General features: G+C 40.5%; 1 protein-coding gene and 1 long non-coding RNA gene across 9 annotated transcripts in view; one reads left to right on the top strand and one right to left on the bottom strand.

The window, feature by feature from the left end:
• Window positions 1-1,644: 1,644 nt before the first annotated feature.
• Window positions 1,645-6,139, bottom strand: LOC307199540. The gene is made up of 3 exons (XR_013832017.1): window positions 5,346-6,139; window positions 2,317-3,547; window positions 1,645-2,116 (listed from the first exon to the last, which is right to left on the bottom strand). It is a non-coding gene; the product is annotated as an uncharacterized lncRNA (long non-coding RNA).
• Window positions 6,140-6,423: 284 nt separating this feature from the next.
• Window positions 6,424-21,353, top strand: part of TOP2B (DNA topoisomerase II beta) — a 44,104-nt gene continuing 29,174 nt past the window's right edge. For 4 of the 8 annotated variants that reach the window (XR_013831978.1, XR_013831979.1, XM_079947152.1 and 1 more), the window contains exons 1-8: window positions 6,424-6,724; window positions 13,090-13,260; window positions 13,494-13,584; window positions 16,125-16,188; window positions 17,920-18,065; window positions 18,356-18,453; window positions 20,303-20,515; window positions 20,596-20,769. Coding sequence is in view for 6 of the 8 variants with exons in the window: in XM_079947152.1 (XP_079803278.1) it covers window positions 6,605-6,724; window positions 13,090-13,260; window positions 13,494-13,584; window positions 16,125-16,188; window positions 17,920-18,065; window positions 18,356-18,453; window positions 20,303-20,515; window positions 20,596-20,769 (1,077 nt within the window). In the remaining 2 variants the exon portion in view is untranslated. The remainder of the gene's footprint in view (window positions 6,725-13,089; window positions 13,261-13,493; window positions 13,585-16,124; window positions 16,189-17,919; window positions 18,066-18,355; window positions 18,454-20,302; window positions 20,516-20,595; window positions 20,770-21,353) is intronic. The other 4 variants (XM_079947150.1, XM_079947148.1, XM_079947149.1 and 1 more) reach the window with 2 other exon arrangements.

Here is a 21,353-nt window from a genome sequence, read left to right as displayed (position 1 = left end):
TCCTGTTCTGGCCTCTGATTTTAAAAGATACATTAGGTTACCTCAAAGAATGGAGTTTTGATAAATAAAAAACATCTTTTTGCATACCTTGTACTGTATAAATTTGGATTTACCCAGTTTTTGTAAAGCTGCTACTTCTGTTACGTTGCTTGTAGTCACTCAAGAAATGCTGTCTTGGGTCAGCTTGAGACATGACAATCTACGCCCCCATGTATGTATGTACCAAAATGCCTATAAAATTAATTGAGTGCAGAAGCACTTCATGTCAATAGATGCAGATGTTCCAAGCAAATCTAGGAATTCACATATGTCTGGCTCTCCACTGAAGTTATTGCAAAAACTTTGGGGAGGGCTCCATGCCTGCCACAAATCACTTCAGGCTTATACTGGCTTTAAAAAAAGTGTTATGCCACAATATTAACTGGCTGTTGTTTTAATGCCAATCCAACAGAAATGAATGGGGGCTGCATCAGAGCAGGGTTTGGTGCAAGGTGCACTAAGATTGCTGAATTCACTGTTTTACTATTAGCTTCCTTAAGTTGCTGCAGAAAGCTTTGTTCTTGCACACTTGCTGCTGTAGATGAAATGGCCCTGGTCCAAGTCTCATTGGACTTGTGACTCATTTATCTGTTGATTTCAAAGAGGCTTAAGCGCATAGCTAAATTCTGAGTCTCTGCTTTTTAAGATGCTATATAGGCAGAGACATCACCTTGCCAACAAAGGTCCGTATAGTTAAAGCTATGGTTTTCCCAGTAGTGATGTATGGAAGTGAGAGCTGGACCACAAAGAAGGCTGATCGCTAAAGAATTGATGCTTTTGAATTATGGTGCTGGAGGAGACTCTTGAGAGTCCCATGGACTGCAAGAAGATCCAACCTATCCATTCTGAAGGAAATCAGCCCCGAGTGCTCACTGGAAAGACAGATTCTGAAGCTGAGGCTCCAATACTTTGGCCACCTCATGAGAAGAGAAGACTCCCTGGAAAAGATCCTGATGTTGGGAAAGATTGAGGGCACAAGGAGAAGGGGACGACAGAGGACGAGATGGTTGGACAGTGTTCTCGAAGCCACCAGCATGAGTTTGGCCAAACTGCGGGAGGCAGTGGAAGACAGGAGTGCCTGGCATGCTCTGGTCCATGGGGTCACGAAGAGTTGGACATGACTAAACAACTAAACAACAACAAAAAATTCAGAGTCATGGGTTCGAGTCCCACATTGGAGGGATTCCTACATTGCAGGGAGTTGGATTAGTTGATGCTTGTGATTCCTTTCAGCTCTACTATGATTCTATAAAACCAATGTGAAACTAAAGTCGATTATAGACATGTATATAGGGATGTAGCCAATTAAGTCCTACTCCAAGTAGACCCATTGAAATTAATAGATCTAAGTCGTGTCCATTTGTTTTGATGGGTCTACTCTGAGTATTACTAACGTTGGATACAACCCAGTGTCTTGGCATTCAAAAGGATGGACAGAAAGTTAAAAATGATCCTCCATATTGCACAAGTGATCATAAGGGTTTAAACATGTTTTGCCTATTATATTGACTTTCTAAAGGCACACTGAAGCTCTGCAAATGCAATCATGCTTAAATCGCTAAAAACCTTTTAATAAAAATATTAGAAATAGATCCACTATTCAAATTTAAAACCCTACATTTTACTATGGTCATTATGCTGCAATCCTATACACATACCAGAGCGTAAGCTATTTTGAACTCAGTTTGGTATACACAACTGGACTTACGTTCTCCATTTAACGGAAGATTTTTATGTGAGCATAAGTCTACATACAGGCAACATAGCTTAGTAAAGAGGTCAAGTTAAACAAAATATAAAGAGATGGGCACTTGGGGAAATGTGCACTTTTCGAAGGAAAATAATTATTTGTGTTTTGAATGTTATTTGGGCCTTTACAGTTCATAAATTAAAAATGGTAGTCCAAACATCCTGTATATTAGGAAACCTAGAAGGGATCCGCAGTCCATTAACAATTCAATTGCAGGTATTCTCGCCATGGGTTTGAACCTACTGAGCACAGAACGGAAAAGACCATTCCATAAGAAGTTGTCATATAGTGAAGAATAACAACCCTCTGGCTTTGGTACCTTGCAGACTAACACATTTATTGTGAAAACAAAATAAAAGAAAAAAAATTCCTTCCAGTAGCACCTTAAAGACCAACTAAGTTAGTTCTAGGTATGAGCTTTCGTGTGCATACCTAGAACTAACTTAGTTGGTCTTTAAGGTGCTACTGGAAGGAATTTTTTTTCTTTTATTTTGTTTTGACTATGGCAGACCAATACGGCTACCTACCTGTAACATTTATTGTGGCATGAGTTTGTGCAGGTTATAGATTATCAGATGAATAAACTGACTGGTAAACTTGGCTAGAGTTAGGTTCAGTGAAGGAGCAGGATTGTAAAAAAAAAAAAAAAGAATACCAGTAATATGCTAAAGTTTCTGTGAGGATCGCCGTGTTAATCTGTTGCAGCCAAAATTAGAGAGTTTTGTCCTCAGACCCAGTCCTAAAATCAAGGTGAATAGTACCAGCCAGGCCAAAGCATTTCGAAATCGCACCTAATACTGTATGAGATAAAATCAATGCTTTAATGCTATATATAGGGTGTAGTTTCTTTTCAAAAGTGTCAGCCATGCAAATCAAGTGAACTCGTTATTCAGCAACTTAGTAGTCTAAACTACTCTGAACAATATTTGTCAAAGTATGTTAATTCTTGGAGACTGGAATGTTCAGCCACTGAGGGATAGCCAACATGGTGCCCTCAAAATGTTGTTGGACTCCTACTCCCATCAGCTCCAGCCAGCATGGCCACTGGTAAAGAATGATGGGAATTGTAGTCCATCAACTAGCCACCGCCATTGTAAAACACTTCCTTAGCTTATCTGTAGGAAGGCCCCCAGCCTCCATTGATGGTATTGGTTTCCATAGACTCATAAAAGCTTAGGCTAAAACCAGCAGCTCGTTCTGCAGCACATTTAATGTCCTATATTCCATTTATATAAGAAATGTGGCTTTTCTTTTCCATCAGATGGGAAGCAGAGCTATTCCATCCACTCTGCTGAGAGATTAGCTCATTTTTTGCTGCTTTTCTCCCTGAACTGTTGAGACCCAGCTGATCGCTTTAAGAACTTTGCAACATTCAGAGCTGGTACCTGGGTTTGCTTTTGCCTTGTGTGTCTTGTGTTGTAGATTTTAAGCCTGCTCTGGGAGCCTCTTTGGCTGAAGTATAGCATAAAAATACTTTCAGTAAATAAATGAATGGTGTTGTGCATAACCATAAAGGTTTATTATATGAATTGAGCACAGCAGGAACATATGTCTGAAAGCTGTAATACTGGTTTGACAATGGTGGAACATAATTGTGTGCCTTGGGAAACACAGTATTGCCACAGCCTGAATTGAGAGTCTCGTGAATACATAAGCATGTCTCATCACATTATTCCCATGACCTGACATGCATGGCTGTCTAGTCCTGTAGGGTGATAGACCATTATTTCTGCATTTTCTGCAGGCTCTGGTGATGATCTGGAAAATAAGGTAAAACCATACAAGAAATGCATAGCAAGTTAAAAGTTAAAAACAAAGGTCAGTAACCCATTTGGGGAGAATGCACTCTTAATTGCCTGCATAGGCCTGGCTGAATAAAAAAGTTTTCAGCAGGCATGTAAAAGTTGGCACAGAAGGCACTTGCTAAATCTCTGTTTGTTGAGTATTCCACAGGACTGGGCTGATGACATCAAAGGCTCGGTTTCTTCTTGTCAAAGGAGGCTTGCCAGCTCTAAACAGCCAGTGATGCTCCTGTAGATAAGCTCAGTGATCAAGCTGGGATATAAGTGTTCAGGTAATCCCTGAGGTACCCTACATCTAACTTGCTTTATAAATGAATATAAGAACTTTGATCCTGGCTTGGACAAGGTAGGGCAGGCAGTGCAGCTGTTTTAACAATGGTATCACATTTTCTCAACCAGACCTGAACCAGAGGCAATGGCTGCCAAGTTACTTCTTCATAGAAGAGCAGCATATAAAATGTTTGTGTATATGTTTATGTTTCCAACACATAAACATTTGTAGTGCCTTATGCAGATCCTTATTTGTAGTAATTTCAGAGAACGGGGATTTTGAAAGGTTATATATGTGTATATCAGGGAATTTTAATAAATACTGGCTGGTTGCCAATCTTTCTTGGGAGAAATGTGCTTGAATTAGTTATGTCTGCATATGTCTGGGTGCTCTTGGATGAAGTTGATCTGATTTCAGTCTGTATTCAGGTGTGACTTTGACACTTCACAAATAATCTGCAATGGGTGAAAGATGCTAGGCGAACAAATCCCTTTTCTCCCAGGCCTTTGGCTAATTAAACAATCTGGCCTTTTAAACTGGTGGCAGACAATATTGTTTTGTTTGTTATTATGTTCTGTATTTTTGTGTTTTTATACTGTAAACTGCCCTGTGATCTTTGGATGAAGGGAAGTGTATGTATTTAATAAGTAAAATAAATACATAAAACAGAGGAGTGTGGTCTTGTGGCTTCTCATAGACCTCTCATTAGCTTGTTTCAATTCTTCTAAAAATGTAATCCTTGCGGATGATCTTTCTAGGATGGAGATAGGAGGTACTGTTTTGCAGTGGTTCTGCTTCTTCCTGGTGTGCACATTCCAGAAGACTGAGGGAATTGTGGTTTGGTGCTGTGAAACTTGTGCTTTGAAACCTCAAGTTTTTATCTTACATAAACATTTACACGAAACCTCTGGATGAAACTGTCTGGAGAATGGGAATGAGATGTGAACAATATGCTAATGACTCCCAACTATGTTTTCTTTATACCTGAATCAGACATGACAGCTTGGAATCAGTAATGGCTAGATGAGAAATAATAAACTGAAGCTTAATCCACATAAAATGGAGCTGCTGTTAGCTGGTTCTGGGAAGGCCTTTGGTTTGCTTGGGATGTATTTGTGCACAAAAGGCCTTTCTGTAACAGATGCAGCTCCTCCTAGACAAAACATAGTTGTGCCCCAACAGATCCCTCTCCAACTCTACAATTCTATGATTTATCGTGTTTGGGAACAGTCCTTCCTCACGGGCATGTTTTGAAGAGCTGTTCCCAAGTGCACAAACCCATGTAGGAACAGGAATCGCTATACACGTGTTTCCCTATGCGTGTTTACGCGGGTCCCATTGGGTTCAGTAGTACTTAAAGCGCTTAGCTTAGTTCAGTTGGTCTAGGCGGGCGGTTAGGCTTTGTCCCTGACCTGGACCGGGACCCCCGGAGCTGAAGGGAGCAGCTACCAGCCACCAGTGGCTCTCCCGTGCTTTTTTTTACCTCAGCGCCATGGCCTGGCGGCTCGCCTCACCGCAATTGGGGAAGTACAAGCGATTGCAGGCGTCTTCTTGCCGCACGCGGTGACGTAGGCACGCCCGTTTGACGGGGGCTTTTTCTTTTTAAACGATTGGCCGAAAATGAGACTTGCGCGGCACGAATTGGTTGACAGGGATGGGAAGGGCGGAACCGGGAGCGCTCGGTGGCTGCGGTGGTTTATGCTGGACGGCGGTGGGGCGGGGGGAGGGGCAGCGCAGTTATTGTCTGAGGCTTTGGGGCCTCGGCGCTTGCAGGGAGCCTGTGGCGGCTAGGCCAGGCGGCCTTTTAATTCCGCCCCGAGCCCTCCTCCGCGGGTCCTTCCTTCCCAATTCGAAGCCGAGCGGGTTCCTCAGCTGCCCGTGTGGACGAGGTCCTCAAGCCGGGTCTCGTCTACGCTGCTGCCGCCCAACATTTCCGCCGAGAACAGCGCCGGAAAAGCTCTTTTTTTTTTAAAAAAAAGAAGACATATTCTGGTCCCTCACGGGCCGGGTTTGTGTGTGTGTGTGAGGTGGTTTTTTTTTTGTCACCCTTCTACACACACACTCCGTCCTTCAGACGGCCGGCCTTTATTTATCTATCTGTTTTAGGCTGAAGTGAAAAGCTCAAACGTGAAATAAAACGTCCGTGGCCCTCAGCTCCAGCTATAGAGACAGGAAAGGGCGGGCGGGGGGGGGGTGGTACTACGCGCGTGGCCGTGGGCGCGCGCGTGCGCGCTGGACGTTTGAAGGGAGGAGGGACAAGGGAGGAGAGCCTGCGGTGTGAGTGTTCGCGCGGGCGCGCGGCCCACAAAGCGAAAGAGTGTGTGCGTGTGTGAGAGAGAGAGGGGGAGAGAAAAAAAAAAAGGGGGGGGATTGTTCGTTGTGTGGATGCGCGCGCGCGCATTAGCGTGAGGGCAACCTTGGGGGGGCCTGTCGGACTGCGCGTGCGTGTGTGTGTGTGTGTGAGGGCGCGCGGGCGCGCGCGCTGGGTGGGAAAAGGATCTTTCTCTGTGTGGGAAGGAACACCCCCCCAGCCCCCACCCCTTACACACACGCCGCCGCCCCCCTCCCAAATCTGCGGTGCACGAGAGAAGCGTGTGTGTGTGCGTGCGCGCGCCTGCAGCCCTGTGCCGGCCGCGGGTGGCTTCCCTTTCCCCTCCCCCCACTTTCCTTTTGGGGGGGAAAAAAGGCTTTTGTAGATATATATATATTTATAATTATTTATACTGAGGTGAGGGCCAAAAAATGGCAAAATCAGGAGGAGGAGGTGGTGGAGGAGGAGGAGGAGGTGGAGGCGGCGGCGGCGGCGGCGGCGGAGGAGGTGGAGGAGGAGGAGGAGGCGGCAGCGGGGGTTTAACCTGGGTGGTAAGTTGCCTTGGCATTTTCTTTCGATTTCTCTTCCCTTCTCGGCTTTCTTTTAACAGGCTTGGCTGGAAATAGGAGGCGGAAGGCCTCGGGGAAAATAATGGAGGAGCGGCGAAGATGCTTGCAGGGATGGAGAATGGGGATGCAGAGAGAAAGGGAGAAGGGGGTGGAAAGTACAGGGTTGGGTGTTTGCTGATTCTGGCGAGGGAATGGGAACCCTTGGCTTTGGTGCTATGGGACCTTCATTTGCTTGCTTTTTTGGGGTGGGTGTGTGGCCTGCCAGGGGTTCGCAGAGTTAAAGGGGGGGGTATGTGGCACCCACTTGTGTTACTGACTCTTACTCTGTGTGCTTCTTGAGTACAAGCTATAGATCACATGGCTATTTTGTTTCTGTTGATCAGTTGATAAGAAGAGGGGTCTCGCCACCCCGCAATTCCTGCAGAGTGGAAAGGTTGAAACAGTTTTTAAGGCCTCTTAGATTTGTTTCGCATCTAGCCAAAGCATTGAACTAGCAGGCTCAAAGTGAACCGTCTCTCCAGCTGGGCCACTGCAGAATTCACACCTGAACTAGTAATAAGGATTTGGGATTTATCAGTTTTCTGAAAACTGGGGTCCTTATGGGCAAGTACCTTTAGCTCCATCCCTACGCAAAATAGGTAAATTATGAGAGGATAAGCTTTTGGATCTTGATATAAAAATACAGTGGGTATTCTTGTGGGGAAAATATAGTGGGAAAGGGAGAGTTAAGTGGTCATGAAGCCATACGATGGGTTTTAAGATTAAGAGGTTGTGATATGCTGTTTCTGGCCCAGTTGAAAGAAATCCCATTTGGAAAGACCCCAGGAGGGAGGCGATAACTGAATGGATACAGTTCCCCAATCAGTCATTTACTTCTATTTCTCTTGTTCAGCAGAGAGTTCAAACCAGGGTCACTTCCTTAATGTAACTGGCAAGAAAAGGCAACACAGCACAATGGTGTAAAGGAGCAGTTTTCTTCAAGACGGGCTTGCTGCTGCTCTAGAGCTTCATGTAGTAATACAATGTTACTACCCTAACTTCATTAGGACTGTTGCTTTGAAAACAAAAATATTTCCATTCCACTTTTAGGTGTCCTGTAAAGGAAAGACAATGTTGCTATTCTTTATAAATTGAAAAGTGGCAAATTCTATGTGTGCCCCAGAATGCCTATTTTTAGGTACATAGTGGCAGCAACACTTTAAAAATAAGGCACCAGGCAACTCGTGGAATATTGCAATCCTTGCTGACAAGTAGGCTATGTTTCTATAACCAGGAGGGCAAACTATTCCTTGTTCTTGTGTTGTACTTGCTGGAGGAACAGTTGACATGTGCAAAGAGCAGAACTGATATTAATGTAAATGTCCCAGTTTGCTTTGTCAAGCAGTAGACTGGACTGTATGAGTGGATTTGTGAGCAGGGATGGTCTTCACCTTGGTGCTTCATATAGCAGTGGTACCCACCTTCTGATGAGCAGATTGACTTGATGACAGATATGCCTACTTGCCATTTGAAACAGTTAGTCGATCTCATAGATCTATCAGATGCACTTGCAGGTGCATGTATGCAGCCAGTGGAAAGTGTTGAGGGAATGTCATTCTTAAGTGCTTTCTAGTCTTGCTTCTTTAATAAATTACCTTTGAAAGTGGAGCTGTAATAAGGGTCACTATTTGGGATGATGTATTAACTCCCCTAGCTTTTTAAAAAAAATATGTCCAGAAATGCAAATTGAGCAAAACATTTAGTATGGAAACAATGGCATTAATGTTCCAGCTAAAGTCCCAACTATCTTTGAACTTGCACTTTGAATTTAGTAGTTGAGGGCTGGGATTATTTCATTTGTGATGCATGAGCAGTAAATCATTTCCCTAAAAAGTATTGCTATTTGTGTGTATTGTGTGTATAGTTGTAATTGTCTGCTACTTCCATAGTCCTTGTTCTTTCAGCTTTCAAAGTGATCTATCATTGCTTTACAATATTTGTATTAAAATTGTGATTCTGCATAGATAAAAATTGGCAAGGCCTCAAACACTAGACATTGTGAGCGCTCTGCTAAAGGAAGAATTCATGTTCAAAGGTGTCTTTGACAGATTATTACTATTTATTGTAACTACATTTCAGAGTTAAACTAGTACATGTGTCCTTGGCATGGAATTTCTTATGGATAACACCATTAAACAGTGGAGTTAGGATCCTTAAATAGAACTCCCCCACCCCCAATTGTGTATACCCGTTAAATAGGTTTTGATATTAGTGCAATAACTTAATTACATTTAAAAAAAAAACCAAGTTATACACTCAAAACTTTTCTGAATAAATTGTGGAAGTTGAGTAAACTATTTCTTTTCAATAAATATTAAAGTTAAAACTGGAAATGATTCACAGTGATTTTCCCCATTGTGAGTCCTGGATGTAATGATCTATATCTCCAAGGGGAGGTATCTGCTCTAATCTATTTTGTATCTTTGCCAAGGGGGTTACAATTTACAGCATATTAAAGAAGTTGGGGAGACTATATCTGTAAAAGGAATATACAGACCTTAAGTACATTAACTTTACGTACATAAACATTAGCTTTTCTAGCAAAACTTTTTTGTCATATCAAAAACCCCTTAAGCAAGGAGATTGGTACACAACTAGAGCTTTTATTGTGCTTCCTGTGCAAGACCTCATTTTCTGCACTCTCACGTTGAATGTTTCTGCACATCATGCCAGTAATACATCTTGGAATAGCACATTCCTTGAATACAGAACCAGAGCAAATACGCATATAGTCATGGTAGATTTGATCCATGTGGCCTCTTATAGAAGGGAAAGAAAAAAAGAAATGTAAACAAAATACTGTATTAAGACTTCATCCATTTTTGCTCAGAGTTTAAAAGAAATAAATAATTGGCTTGTATGTATGTATGTAGCACTAAAACTTGGCTTAGTTCTATGTCTGAGCCTTGACTTGTATGCTCCCCTCCCACATGGCCTGATGGAATTCTATACAAGTTTTACTTTCCACAAATCCTGGCTTGTTAATGTAGCAGCCAAATAGGCAACGATTTAAAACAAATTTTGATTTATCAAGCCAGCTTCATGACTGGTTTGAAATTGTTTTGTTTAGAAACCTATCAGTATTTATTTTAAACCATGATACTTAGTTCAGATACCTAAAAGCCAGGTTGCATGGAAACTTAAAGTAAACACTGTAAAAATCTCATGGGGTGTGCATGTGTCTTCAGGCTTTTTCCAGCTCATGCACATAGCACTACACCATGGGTTAGTGTTACATGTGTACTATCCATCTATCCATCTTTTGCTGGCCATACATTTGCTTGCTTGAAATCACACTGACATTCAAAAAGCTTGTGTCTATTACTATGCTCAAGTGACACATACAAACAATACATCTGACATGCAGACCAAGTCCAAAACTGCATTTAATTTATGAAGTGGTGGAACAAATGCAGCCTTAATTCCCAGAGCTACTGGCAGCTGAAGATGGACTAATACTTTCTTCTTGCAAGCATATATAACAGGTGACATCTGTGCCCAAAGAGATGTATAGGGCTGCAAATATTTAAATGTTTCCATCTGTGATTAGTTGTTGATCAAGGAGATAATACAGAGAATGTGTAACTGTTAAAGCTGCGAACCTGATCTGGACCATCTGTTCCATAGTTTTGTAAAATAATGTGGTTCGTGTGTACGTTAAGGAACATCACTTTAAGATATTACAAGACAGCTTCTCTTCTGATGGAGTTGTAAAGTGTTTGAATCATGAACATCAGAATATTTTATACCCTATGTACTTATGACCTTAAAGAAATCTCATTTTGCTAGGAACTAATAAAAGGTGGTTTCTTTAAAGGTAATGATAAGTGTCTCATCATTTGGGAACAAACCAACTATTCTTTCAACTTATGAGTAGAAGCCTTTCCTGTCCTCAAGCCAATTTAACACATTTACATCTTGGATCTATGTATGCTGACTTAGGAGTAAGTCCCAAGTCATAGGATTGCAGCCTTAGCCTTTGTGAATTAAAACCCAACATTACCATTAGTACTATACTCATTGGTTTGGTGTGGTTTTTTTAAGTGCTATTTTGGTGTTCTTGGACAATGAGAAGTAGGAAAAGTGAGGCAGCAGCTGTAGTTCATAAAAAAAAATTAAACCTCATAGTAGAGACTTCAGTGCAGTTTAAAATATATCTTTGACCACACCTCCAAGAAATAGTTGAAAAAGGCACAATGCTTTAAAGGCATAAGAGCTTTATCTGATCTGGAATCTCACAAGACTGCTGAAATAATATGTTTCATATCTGTCTAAAACATAATAAGAATTTGCCATTACAAAGTGTTTTACAACCTTGGAACAACAATAAGACTGGCCATATTCACATACCACTTGGAATTCTGGTTAAGCTTAACTATGTCTTAAAATGCAGCATGCTGGTGCGCAGGGAGAAAATCACAGCCACTTCACTCCTTCTGTGGTGCTGCAGCATTATGGGAGCCTAACCATGGTTTGTATTGGAGTTCTGTCTGAAGCTGGGCTTGTGGTTTCTCTCTCCCCCACCCTCCCCGTAATCCATGAGCTATGAGCTTGGTTACAGCTTGTGCTTTGGGAGTGAGACAAATCACACTTCTGAGTTCAGACTACACTAAGGCAAACCATGGCTTAGCTCTTATGAACGGAGCAGCAGGAATAGGTAAGGAGTGAAGTGACCGGCATGCTGCATGGTCCACCTTTCAACTATAGTTAAGCAGTACTGCACTGCTCTGGTGTCGGTGTTCTGTTGCGCCAAAAGTGACTTAGTCATGCTGGCCACATGACCCAGAAGAGCTGTCTGCGAAGTGGACAAACGCCGGCTCCCTCGGCCTGTAAAGCAAGATGAGCACCACAACCCCAGAGTCGTTTGCGGCTGGACTTAACTGTCAGGGGTCCCTTCACCTTACACTACTTCCAGATTAAATAAATTTCCACATAAGTCATAATAAGATCTAAAATAAAGATATAAAACAGCAACACCCCCCCCCCAAAAAAAACCTTCCCTGAAACATACCTCAGCCAAAGAGTCTGCTCAGCAGCCTCAGCTTTTGTAGTTGGAGTCATTCAGGGCCCTGCTTACCCAAGCCTGGAGGAAAAATGCCTGCAAGGCCTTCCATGACTCACAGCCAAGATGGTATAGTAGCCATATGTGTGTGCTGGGGAAGAGATCGTGTGGGGAGAACAACTTCTAAGCATTTTTAGGCCATGGAGTGCTCTAAAGCAGGCATGAGAAACCTGTGGTCTACCATATGTTGCTGAAATGCAACTCACGTGATCTCTGATGTTTGGTAATGTTGGCCGAGGCACCTGAAGAGCCACAGTCCCCCACCCCCATTTCTGAAGGTAGCTAGCACTTTGAATTAGGTCCCAATGCTACTTTTTCAGTAGGGTTTCTGGTGTTGCTGTTGTTATTCATGTCACGTATATACCACTTTATATTTTAAAGAAAAGAATCTAAAGCTGTTTACAATACATTGAAACATCAAATAAACTGGGGGTGTTGAACCATGTGCTTTTTGCAAAAAAAAAGATGGGATTTAAATGCAATAAATAAGCTCTTCGGCTTACCTGCTTAAGAAAGCCAGGTGGAGATGTCAGTTGCCAACCTGCAATCGGACCTGCACCAGTTGCAAAACGCGCTTTGAGCATGGCTAATTTCAAACACTGCTTCAGAGATAAAGCTAAACCACAATTTTGCCCTGAGCCTTTTAGGTGTCACAGGCCTACATGTTCCTTCCTCTCCGTTGTTCTCTCCCTAGTTTGTGACAACCAGGTGCTGCTTTGGGTTAAATATAAAAATATACATTTTGCTACCAACTGGGAACCTGCGGAGTATGGAGTGTGTGAGCTGAAGGCTCATTCACCTAGTTCCAAACCATGGTTTGGTGTTAACCTTTGAACCAACCCTATATGGCACTTTCCCTCCCTTTTAAAAGTGAGGGCACTTTTAACATTTTGCATTATGGTGTGTTGATGTTTCCTGTATAGAGGGGGTGGAGAGAAATCTTTAACAAGACCTAGTAGAAAGTGCAGAAGGTAATAGGTCAGATAAATTCCTATATTATTAAAAAAAACTCTTCTATAAAAGCCAACAATATGGAGGCATGTCCTCTATGCATCAAGAAAGTTCCCTCTTGGTTTGTATCTTTTCCCCTAGTGGCAACAAACATTGCTGCTAGCCCAAAGTATTTGCACAATGAAGAATTAGAAAGCTGTAGTTATTTTATTCATGGAAATGGTTCTTACTTGCGGTTGTAGAACAGTTGGGATGAATCCGTGTAGTTTGGTTACCTTTCCTCCTTTTATTTCAGACGCTTTTTGATAATCAGAATAATGCTTCAAAAAAGGAAGAACCTGAGCACATGAATAAGAATGATTCAAAGAAGATGTCTGTTGAGAGAGTTTATCAGAAAAAGACTCAGCTTGAGCATATTCTTCTCCGTCCTGATACATACATTGGTTCGGTGGAACCTGTAACTCAGGTAATTTTTATTTTTCTCTTTATTTAAAGCAAGTATTTATATTGTAGCTGAAGGTATCAAGCAATGTTTCTGTGTGGTTCCCCCCCCATGTCAGTCCAAATGTATGGGAGGGATACGGAGAAAAAACAGTGCTGAGAATTGAAAATAAATATGTTCTGTGAATATTTAAAGTAATAGCAGTAAATATTTATTTTAAAGTTCAGTAAAGTAAACTCTTGTTTTTGTGTGTGTAGCTGATGTGGGTGTTTGATGAAGATATAGGAATGAATTGTAGAGAGATTACCTATGTACCTGGCTTATACAAGATCTTCGATGAAATTCTTGGTAAGTGTTTATAATTGTGATATTCTGCCATCCTCAGCATTTTCAAAGTGCTTACAATGGAATAATTTAGGAGAGTTTAGAACTGGTAAAAACATGTTAGTAATCAACCATGATAAAGAGTAAAAATAGATTGTGGGATTGCATGCTCCCTTCTTTCAGGGTCATACACTTACAAATTCCCTCCATTCAACCCCTGCTGCTCTTAGCTATGACTTGGGCTTATACTAATTTTGAACTTATTAATGTTCAGTGTGTATTTCCAGTCCAGAATTTGCAAAGATCCAAATGGTACATAAGGAGTGCAGTCAGTTCAGAGTTAACCATAGTAGCATAGTAATTTTTGAGGAACTCAGCATTGTAAGGGACCTCTAGGGTCATCTAGTATAACCTCTTGCTGATTCGAGAAACTCACCACTGCATAACACCGTCCCATTGATAAGGGTGGAGGGGAATCCTACAGCTTATTCCCTGTCTCCTAATCATAATTATAATGGCCATGTACCATCACAGCAACCTAAAATTCTTTTAATTTTAATGTGGAACACTAGAACTATGCATTGGTGAGGTTTTCAGTTTTACATTTTGTATGATCAAGGATTATGGCGGCATTGGGAGCACCAAGGATTATGGCGGCATTGGGAGCACCATAACTGAGGCTCACAAATAAATCAACACAAGTTATTAGCTCATAAAGTATTTTACCAGCCTCCTATTCACCCATGTCCAGGTAGATTGTCTGTGAACCAAAGAAGATAAAAATGCCAACTTTTGTAAAGATTCCTTACCCTGGTCATCTGAAGATAAATATTACTTGCCACAGGTGACTAGTGAGTGGATATTTACAAGCTTGCAATAATTTTACATCAGGAATCTAGCTCAATAGTAACTTCAGCGAAAGTACTACTGTACCATCACCAATATCATGTACAATTTTATTTATTTTGTTGTCATTTCATATTAGCTATTGGCACATGCTTGCTAAAATATTCAAGCATACTAAAAAGCTGGGAAATTGTCATCCTGATCCTTACTCTGAATCATAATACTTGATTTTAGACCATTTTATTCATCTGAAAGCCTATATTATTCCCCACCACCACCTCTGTAGTATAACTAAAGAAGACTGAGATGTCTGACAACTTTTTCTGTTAAAATAAATGGTCTATGAAGTTTACTGTTCAATGGCACAGAAATATTCAGTAACCAAAGTATGGCTGGTCCTTTAATCATGCTATTCCACACAATTTACTAAATTGCAAGCAGAGTTACCACATTTTATTAGCTGGCTCTTACACATTTCATAGCTCTTTTGCAGGCGGAATTTCAACAGGAATTTCCTAGCATAAAGATGCATTATTAGAATAAATCTCGCAAATTGAATTAGACTGTTGTGCAACACAGGAGCTCTGTCAAATTGGCTGAGAATTTCCCTTTTAGTTTAGTTTCTAAAACATGATTTGTCCACATTTAGGCCAAATTCATAATATTTAGTTCAGTAAAGGGATTTTGTTTTAGAGGGCCAGAGTACTGTTTTAATGATTTCGGGGAATTAAATTAAAATTTAATATTGCCAGATCTAATAGAGGCAGGGAAGGATTATATATGTGTGTATGATGTCCTGTCACATGGAAAACTTTGTAATCATGTAACTAAAACTACGTGTCAGACTACTGAGATTCCAATACTATAACCACTTAGTTAGGAGTATGCCTCATTGAAATTAATGGCGCTTACTTCTGAATAGATGTTTATGGGGTAGTACTGAACAGGATAATTCAGCTTATATCCTTCTTTGGTGTCCTAGAAACAAGGCACAGTTGCTTGTCACTGTGGTGGCTAATAGCCATGTGTTTGGTGTGGAGGGGAAGTGAAAGGGAGAAGCAATTAAGAAATGCAGCATTAAATCACAATGAAAAATAGTGGAAACAGCAACAGCAAAAAATTAAAACAAAATGTATGTGTCACAATGGCATTCTTCACGTCATAATGCCATTAAGAACTGGATAAACTAACTAGAAGTGCGTTGTAGTGTATTTTGTGACTAATATTTCTTAAGGTGAATTAACTGGTACATTTGAGTAGCCTTTTACTGATTTACTCTTCTGCCTGGGAACATCATCCATGAATTCGGGAGTCACAGATTTCACTTTCAGATTTGTGAGCTCCAGCATTTCAGTTGCCAGGGATCACATCACATTGGGGAGACATGCTTATCTTGAAAAACTGTTACTGGCATAATGTGTGAACTATCCATTGGTATTATGTTTGATATTGAAAAAGTAGAAAAACTAAAAGAATAAAGTTGGGGCCATTGACATCAGAATGAAATAAGTGAGTGCAGTGATAAGTAACATACTAGAAAGGTCTGAATGAACTCAGTGGGCTGTTTCAGGAAGATCATATGATGTGTTAAAGTTTCTCAGAGGCATAGCATGTGTTGCATGTGAATACAAAAATATTTAGCTAGTTGAAGTTGGTTGGATATTTAACTATGTAAAGTTTTTTTTTACTGCCACTAAGAAATGTTTATTCGTTTTTAGTAAATGCAGCAGACAATAAACAGAGGGATAAGAATATGACATGTATTAAAATATCAATTGATCCGTAAGTAAATTTCTTTTTCTAATTTACCTGAGAAAAGGGCATTCATTTTTTTGTAGTTGATATGTTTAAGTAAAATTTGGCTTGCATTATTTAGAGTACTTAGAGTGAAGGAATGTTAAAATGCATATTCATAGAAAAGGCAGTTAAAATAGTGGGGAGAATTTTGAATTTCATAGCAGGAAGACATTTTGAATGTTAAGCCTGCAATTGCCCCTGTTTTTATGGATGTGATATAAAACTGAGTACATTTTTAAGAGATTACTTCATTGAGTACTCAACATATGCAGATTTTCATTTGTATGAACAGTTTTGTTTTTTTTTAAGCCGAAAACATTCATGTGACACCAAAGGTGCATTTCCACTAGCAGAAAGCATTTTTTCATGGAATGGGTCTTCACTTGGTGGAACAGCAATACATGATAAAAGTGACCCCAGTTCAGAACAGTTCTTGTGTAAGACTTTGCACAAGTTTATTCTTGGGTCTGTTCATTGCTTGCTACAGTTTATAGCCTACAGCCTGTGTTTTCCTTAATTCATTTCTATATAGTGTAAATCTTAAGACAACCCTGGTTACTTTGGCACTGCCCTTTCAGAATTTGTGCTTTAGCCCAAATACATTGTTTCTTTCTGCTCATAGTTCTTTGTTTCCATATTATAGTATGTATATACAGTTGTACCTTGGAAGTTGAACAGAATCTGTTCTGGAAGTCTGTTCAAAAACGTTCAAAAACCAAAGCATGGCTGCTGCTGCTGCTTCTTTAAATTCAGTCTTTATTGGTTTATAATCGAAACAGACACACAGTGGGGGGGCGGGGCGGGACAAACATACCACATAACTGGCAAAAAAGAAAGAAAAAGAAAGAAAAGAAAACAGTACAATATGAAAACACAAACACATTTCAGCCATCAACTTCCGACCTCCTTGGTGTGGGTTCTTTGTTTCCTTGTTACCTGCCTCTATTTTTCAATAAACTTAACCTGTATTATATCTTATTTGTGTTCTTTATACCTTATGCAATTCCGAGAGTTATTCAAAGCATTCTAAAGTTTTAATATGGGGACAATGTTCTTTTAAATATTGCCTATAGATCTCCCATTCCTTTTTAAACTTCTGGGACATTCTATCCCTGACCTTTTCTATCATATTCACTAGTTTCATATATTCAAGTAGTTTAACTTGCCACTCCTCTTTTGATGGAATGTTATCTCCTTTCCACCCCTTGGCAATCCAAAAACCAAAGCGCAGCTTCTGATTGGCTGCAGGAAGCTCCTGCAGCCAATCAGAAGCCCCATCAGACGTTTGGTTTCCAAAAGAACGTTTGAAAACCGGAACACTCACTTCCAGGTTTCAATCGTTCGGGAGCCGATTTGTTCAGGAGCCAAGGCATTCGAGATCGAAGGTATGACTGTAAAGTATTTCGAGGCTGTAGTCAATGTGAAAACTGAGTAAGCTTGGGTTGAGGATGGCTTTGTATCTTCTGCCTGAAAGGTGCCCTGAAACCTGAGCTTTCTTTTTTTCTTTTCTTTTTTAAAGTAAGGTTATGGGGGGAAATGTGTAGATACCTTTTCTCTGAAAAGAGATTGAGTACAGTGTGATCAGTACTCACTTTTCCTGGTACAGAGGAATTCTCCCTGTTCCTATTAGACAGCAACAGTGTGTGTGTAAGTGTATGCAAATTCAACATTGTGTGACAAAATATTTTTTGACAAAATATTTATTTACATCTCCAGTGAATCAAATATTATAAGTATTTGGAATAATGGAAAAGGCATTCCAGTCGTGGAACACAAGGTAGAAAAGATGTATGTTCCTGCCTTAATCTTTGGACAGCTGTTAACTTCCAGCAATTATGATGATGATGAGAAAAAAGTTACAGGTAAACATTTTGTTCAGGACCTATTAGAGGACTAATACTAATTTGTTGTCATCATTTTGTAATGATTGGTTTATTTTAATAGAAGGGAAATACTTCACTTGGCAATAAAGTATATGCAAGATTTAATTTGACATTCCTCTAGCTGACAGTTCCTGGTCCTTCATTAATACATAATGTGTATACTTAGTGGAATCCCTTGTGCACACTTAGTATCATTAGGAAATGTTTAGTAGGACAAGCAAAATTTTGGGATAAATAGTTTTCTAACAGTTTTTCCTTTGTTTTTTCAGGTGGTCGTAATGGCTATGGTGCAAAACTTTGTAATATATTCAGTACAAAGTTTACAGTTGAAACTGCTTGCAAGGAGTACAAACACAGCTTTAAACAGGTATGCTAGTTTCCCTTTAATTCTTTGGACTTACCCTCTTTGGTTGAAAAAAAAAATCCCCTTTTTAAAAGCTTTATATTGCACAAAAGGGACGCAGGTGGCGCTGTGGGTTAAAGCCTCAGCGCCTAGGGCTTGCCGATCGAAAGGTCGGCGGTTCGAATCCCTGCGGCGGGGTGCGCTCCCGCTGCTCGGTCCCAGTGCCTGCCAACCTAGCAGTTCAAAAGCACCTCCGGGTGCAAGTAGATAAATAGGGACCGCTTACCAGCGGGAAGGTAAACGGCGTTTCCGTGTGCGGCTCTGGCTCGCCAGAGCAGCGATGTCACGCTGGCCACGTGACCCGGAAGTGTCTCCGGACAGCGCTGGCCCCTGGCCTCTTAAGTGAGATGGGCGCACAACCCCAGAGTCTGTCAAGACTGGCCCGTATGGGCAGGGGTACCTTTACCTTTACCTTTTTACCTTTATATTGCACAAAATATATCCATTTGTAAATCTTGTGAAAATACCAATTCGCTCAATAAGATGTTTGGTCCATTTGCATCTTAAGGATATTTGTCTTGTTTGAAAAAGTCCTAACATAGAACTATAGAAACGTGTGTGATTCTCCTTAATTGTCTTAACCCTAGTGGAGAACTAACAAAAAGTACTATTGTGTCATCTTTTTCAGTGCATTCAGTTTCTGGTCAGTGTGCGTGTAAATTGATTTATCTTCTCACAAGAAGGTGGTTGGCCTGGTTTAGGAAAATATTATTCACTGCTGTTGTTCATAGCTGTCAACTTTTCCCTTTTCTTGTGATGAATCCTATTCGGAATAAGGGAATTTCCCTTAAAAAAGGGAAAAGTTGACAGCTATGGCCATTTTATCTTTTCAGATAAAATGGAGCCTCATTTCTAGCCTTCTGAGTATGGCATCTGCCATGTATTATTTTTTCACCTAAAAGCTTCTGTTACAGATATGTTGCAGCATAGGATGAAAATGTTTAAGTGAGCTATCTATTTTTAATTTATGAACTTCTATGTATTCACATTTGCGGGTGGCACTTGCAGGTGGCGCTGCAGTGTAAACCACTGAGCCTTGGGCTGGCCGATCAGAAGGTTGGCGGTTCAAATCCCCACAACGGGGTGAGCTCCCGTTGTTCGGTCCCAGCTCCTGACAACCTAGCAGTTTAAAGGCACGTCAAAGTGCAAGTAGTTAAATAGGTACCACTCCAGTGGGAAGGTAAACGACGTTTCTGTGCACTGCTCTGGTTTCTCCAGAAGCGGCTCAGTCATGCTGGCCACATGACTCGGAAAAACTGTTTGCGGACAAACGTTGGCTCCCTCGGCCAGTAAAGCGAGATGAGCGCCGCGACCCCAGAGCCATTCATGACTGGACTTAACTGTCAGGGGTCCTTTACCTTTTTAATGTATTCACACTAGGAAATTTTCCAGGAAAATTTAAAAACAAAAATTGTTCAGAAATTATGTTTGACTTCCACTGCTAGTATTCCTGTAGGGTTAGCAAACTTTTAAAAGTACTTTTGTGATTTATTTAATTTTCAAGTCACTCCATAATCATTCTGAATCAATGATGCAGTGGCCCACAATCAAGTTATTTGGTTGCAGTATCAATTATAACAGGGGAAATAGTTATTTTATACTTGCCATGTTGTTGCTTATAATCATGTTGGGGTGGTATTTATTTTATTTTTGAAGGACAAAGTTTAAACTCTTCGTACTGCCCTTGAATACAGATTTAACATACCTGCAAATTGCAAGAATCAACATTCTTCTATGCACCTTTTTTGGTAGAATATATAAAGATTGCTACTGACATGTACTCCCTCTCTCTTTCTCTCATTTTTAAACAAAGACTTGGATGAACAATATGATGAAGACTTCTGATGCCAAAATAAAACATTTTGAAGGCGATGACTACACATGTGTCACATTCCAACCAGATCTTGCTAAATTTAAGATGGAGAAACTTGACAAAGATACTGTGGCCCTTATGACAAGAAGAGCTTATGATTTGGCAGGAGCATGTAAAGGGGTCAAAGTTATGTTTAATGGAAAGAAACTACCTGTAAGAGGCTTAGTTAATTATTTCCATAATTGTATTTGTGTGCTTTAAAACAGTAAGTAATTAATTTTGTAAAATCACAGGTGAATGGTTTTCGTAGTTACGTTGATCTTTACGTAAAAGACAAATTGGATGAAACTGGAGTTGCTCTGAAAGTTATCCATGAACTTGCAAATGAACGCTGGGATGTATGTCTCACTTTAAGTGAGAAAGGATTTCAGCAAATTAGCTTTGTGAACAGTATTGCTACCACAAAGGTGAGTTGTTTTACATAATTTACAATGGTTGAACTGGTAAACAGCATAAAGGGAAATGTGGCATTAAGCTAGTCATGAATGTCATGTTACTGTGGTTAAAATGTCCAACATTTAATTCCCAAGCACTATGTCAGTTCAATTTTTTAAAGAAGACATTCAGTTTAAATATTTTGCAATAAATTTCCTTAGTAAACAAAAATGGTGAGAGACTGGCATAAGGCATGAATAGATGCGTCCAGGTTATTTTGAGTTTACTGCAACATTCACACTTTTTAACAATGCCAGCCTTCCCTAACCTGATGCCTTCCAGGTGTTTGGATGACAATTCTTTTTATCCCATACCATTGGCTGAGGCTGATGGATATTGAATCCAAAATATCTGAAAGGCACCAAGTTTGGGAAGACTATGCCAATGGTATGTATTCCAGGTTTGGTAATTTGTAACATCCTGTGCTCTCACATATCTTAGGCCAGGCACCCCCAAACCTGGCCCTCCAGCTGTTTCAGGACTACAACTCCCATCATCCCTAGCTAACAGGACCAGTGGTCAGGGATGATGGGAATTGTAGTCCCAAAAACCACTG

This window comes from Podarcis cretensis, assembly GCF_951804945.1.
Source record: "Podarcis cretensis genome assembly, chromosome: 12".
NCBI classification, from domain to species: domain Eukaryota; kingdom Metazoa; phylum Chordata; class Lepidosauria; order Squamata; family Lacertidae; genus Podarcis; species Podarcis cretensis.
Note: the sequence above shows the minus strand (reverse complement) of the source record. Positions and strands in the feature narration are given on the sequence as shown.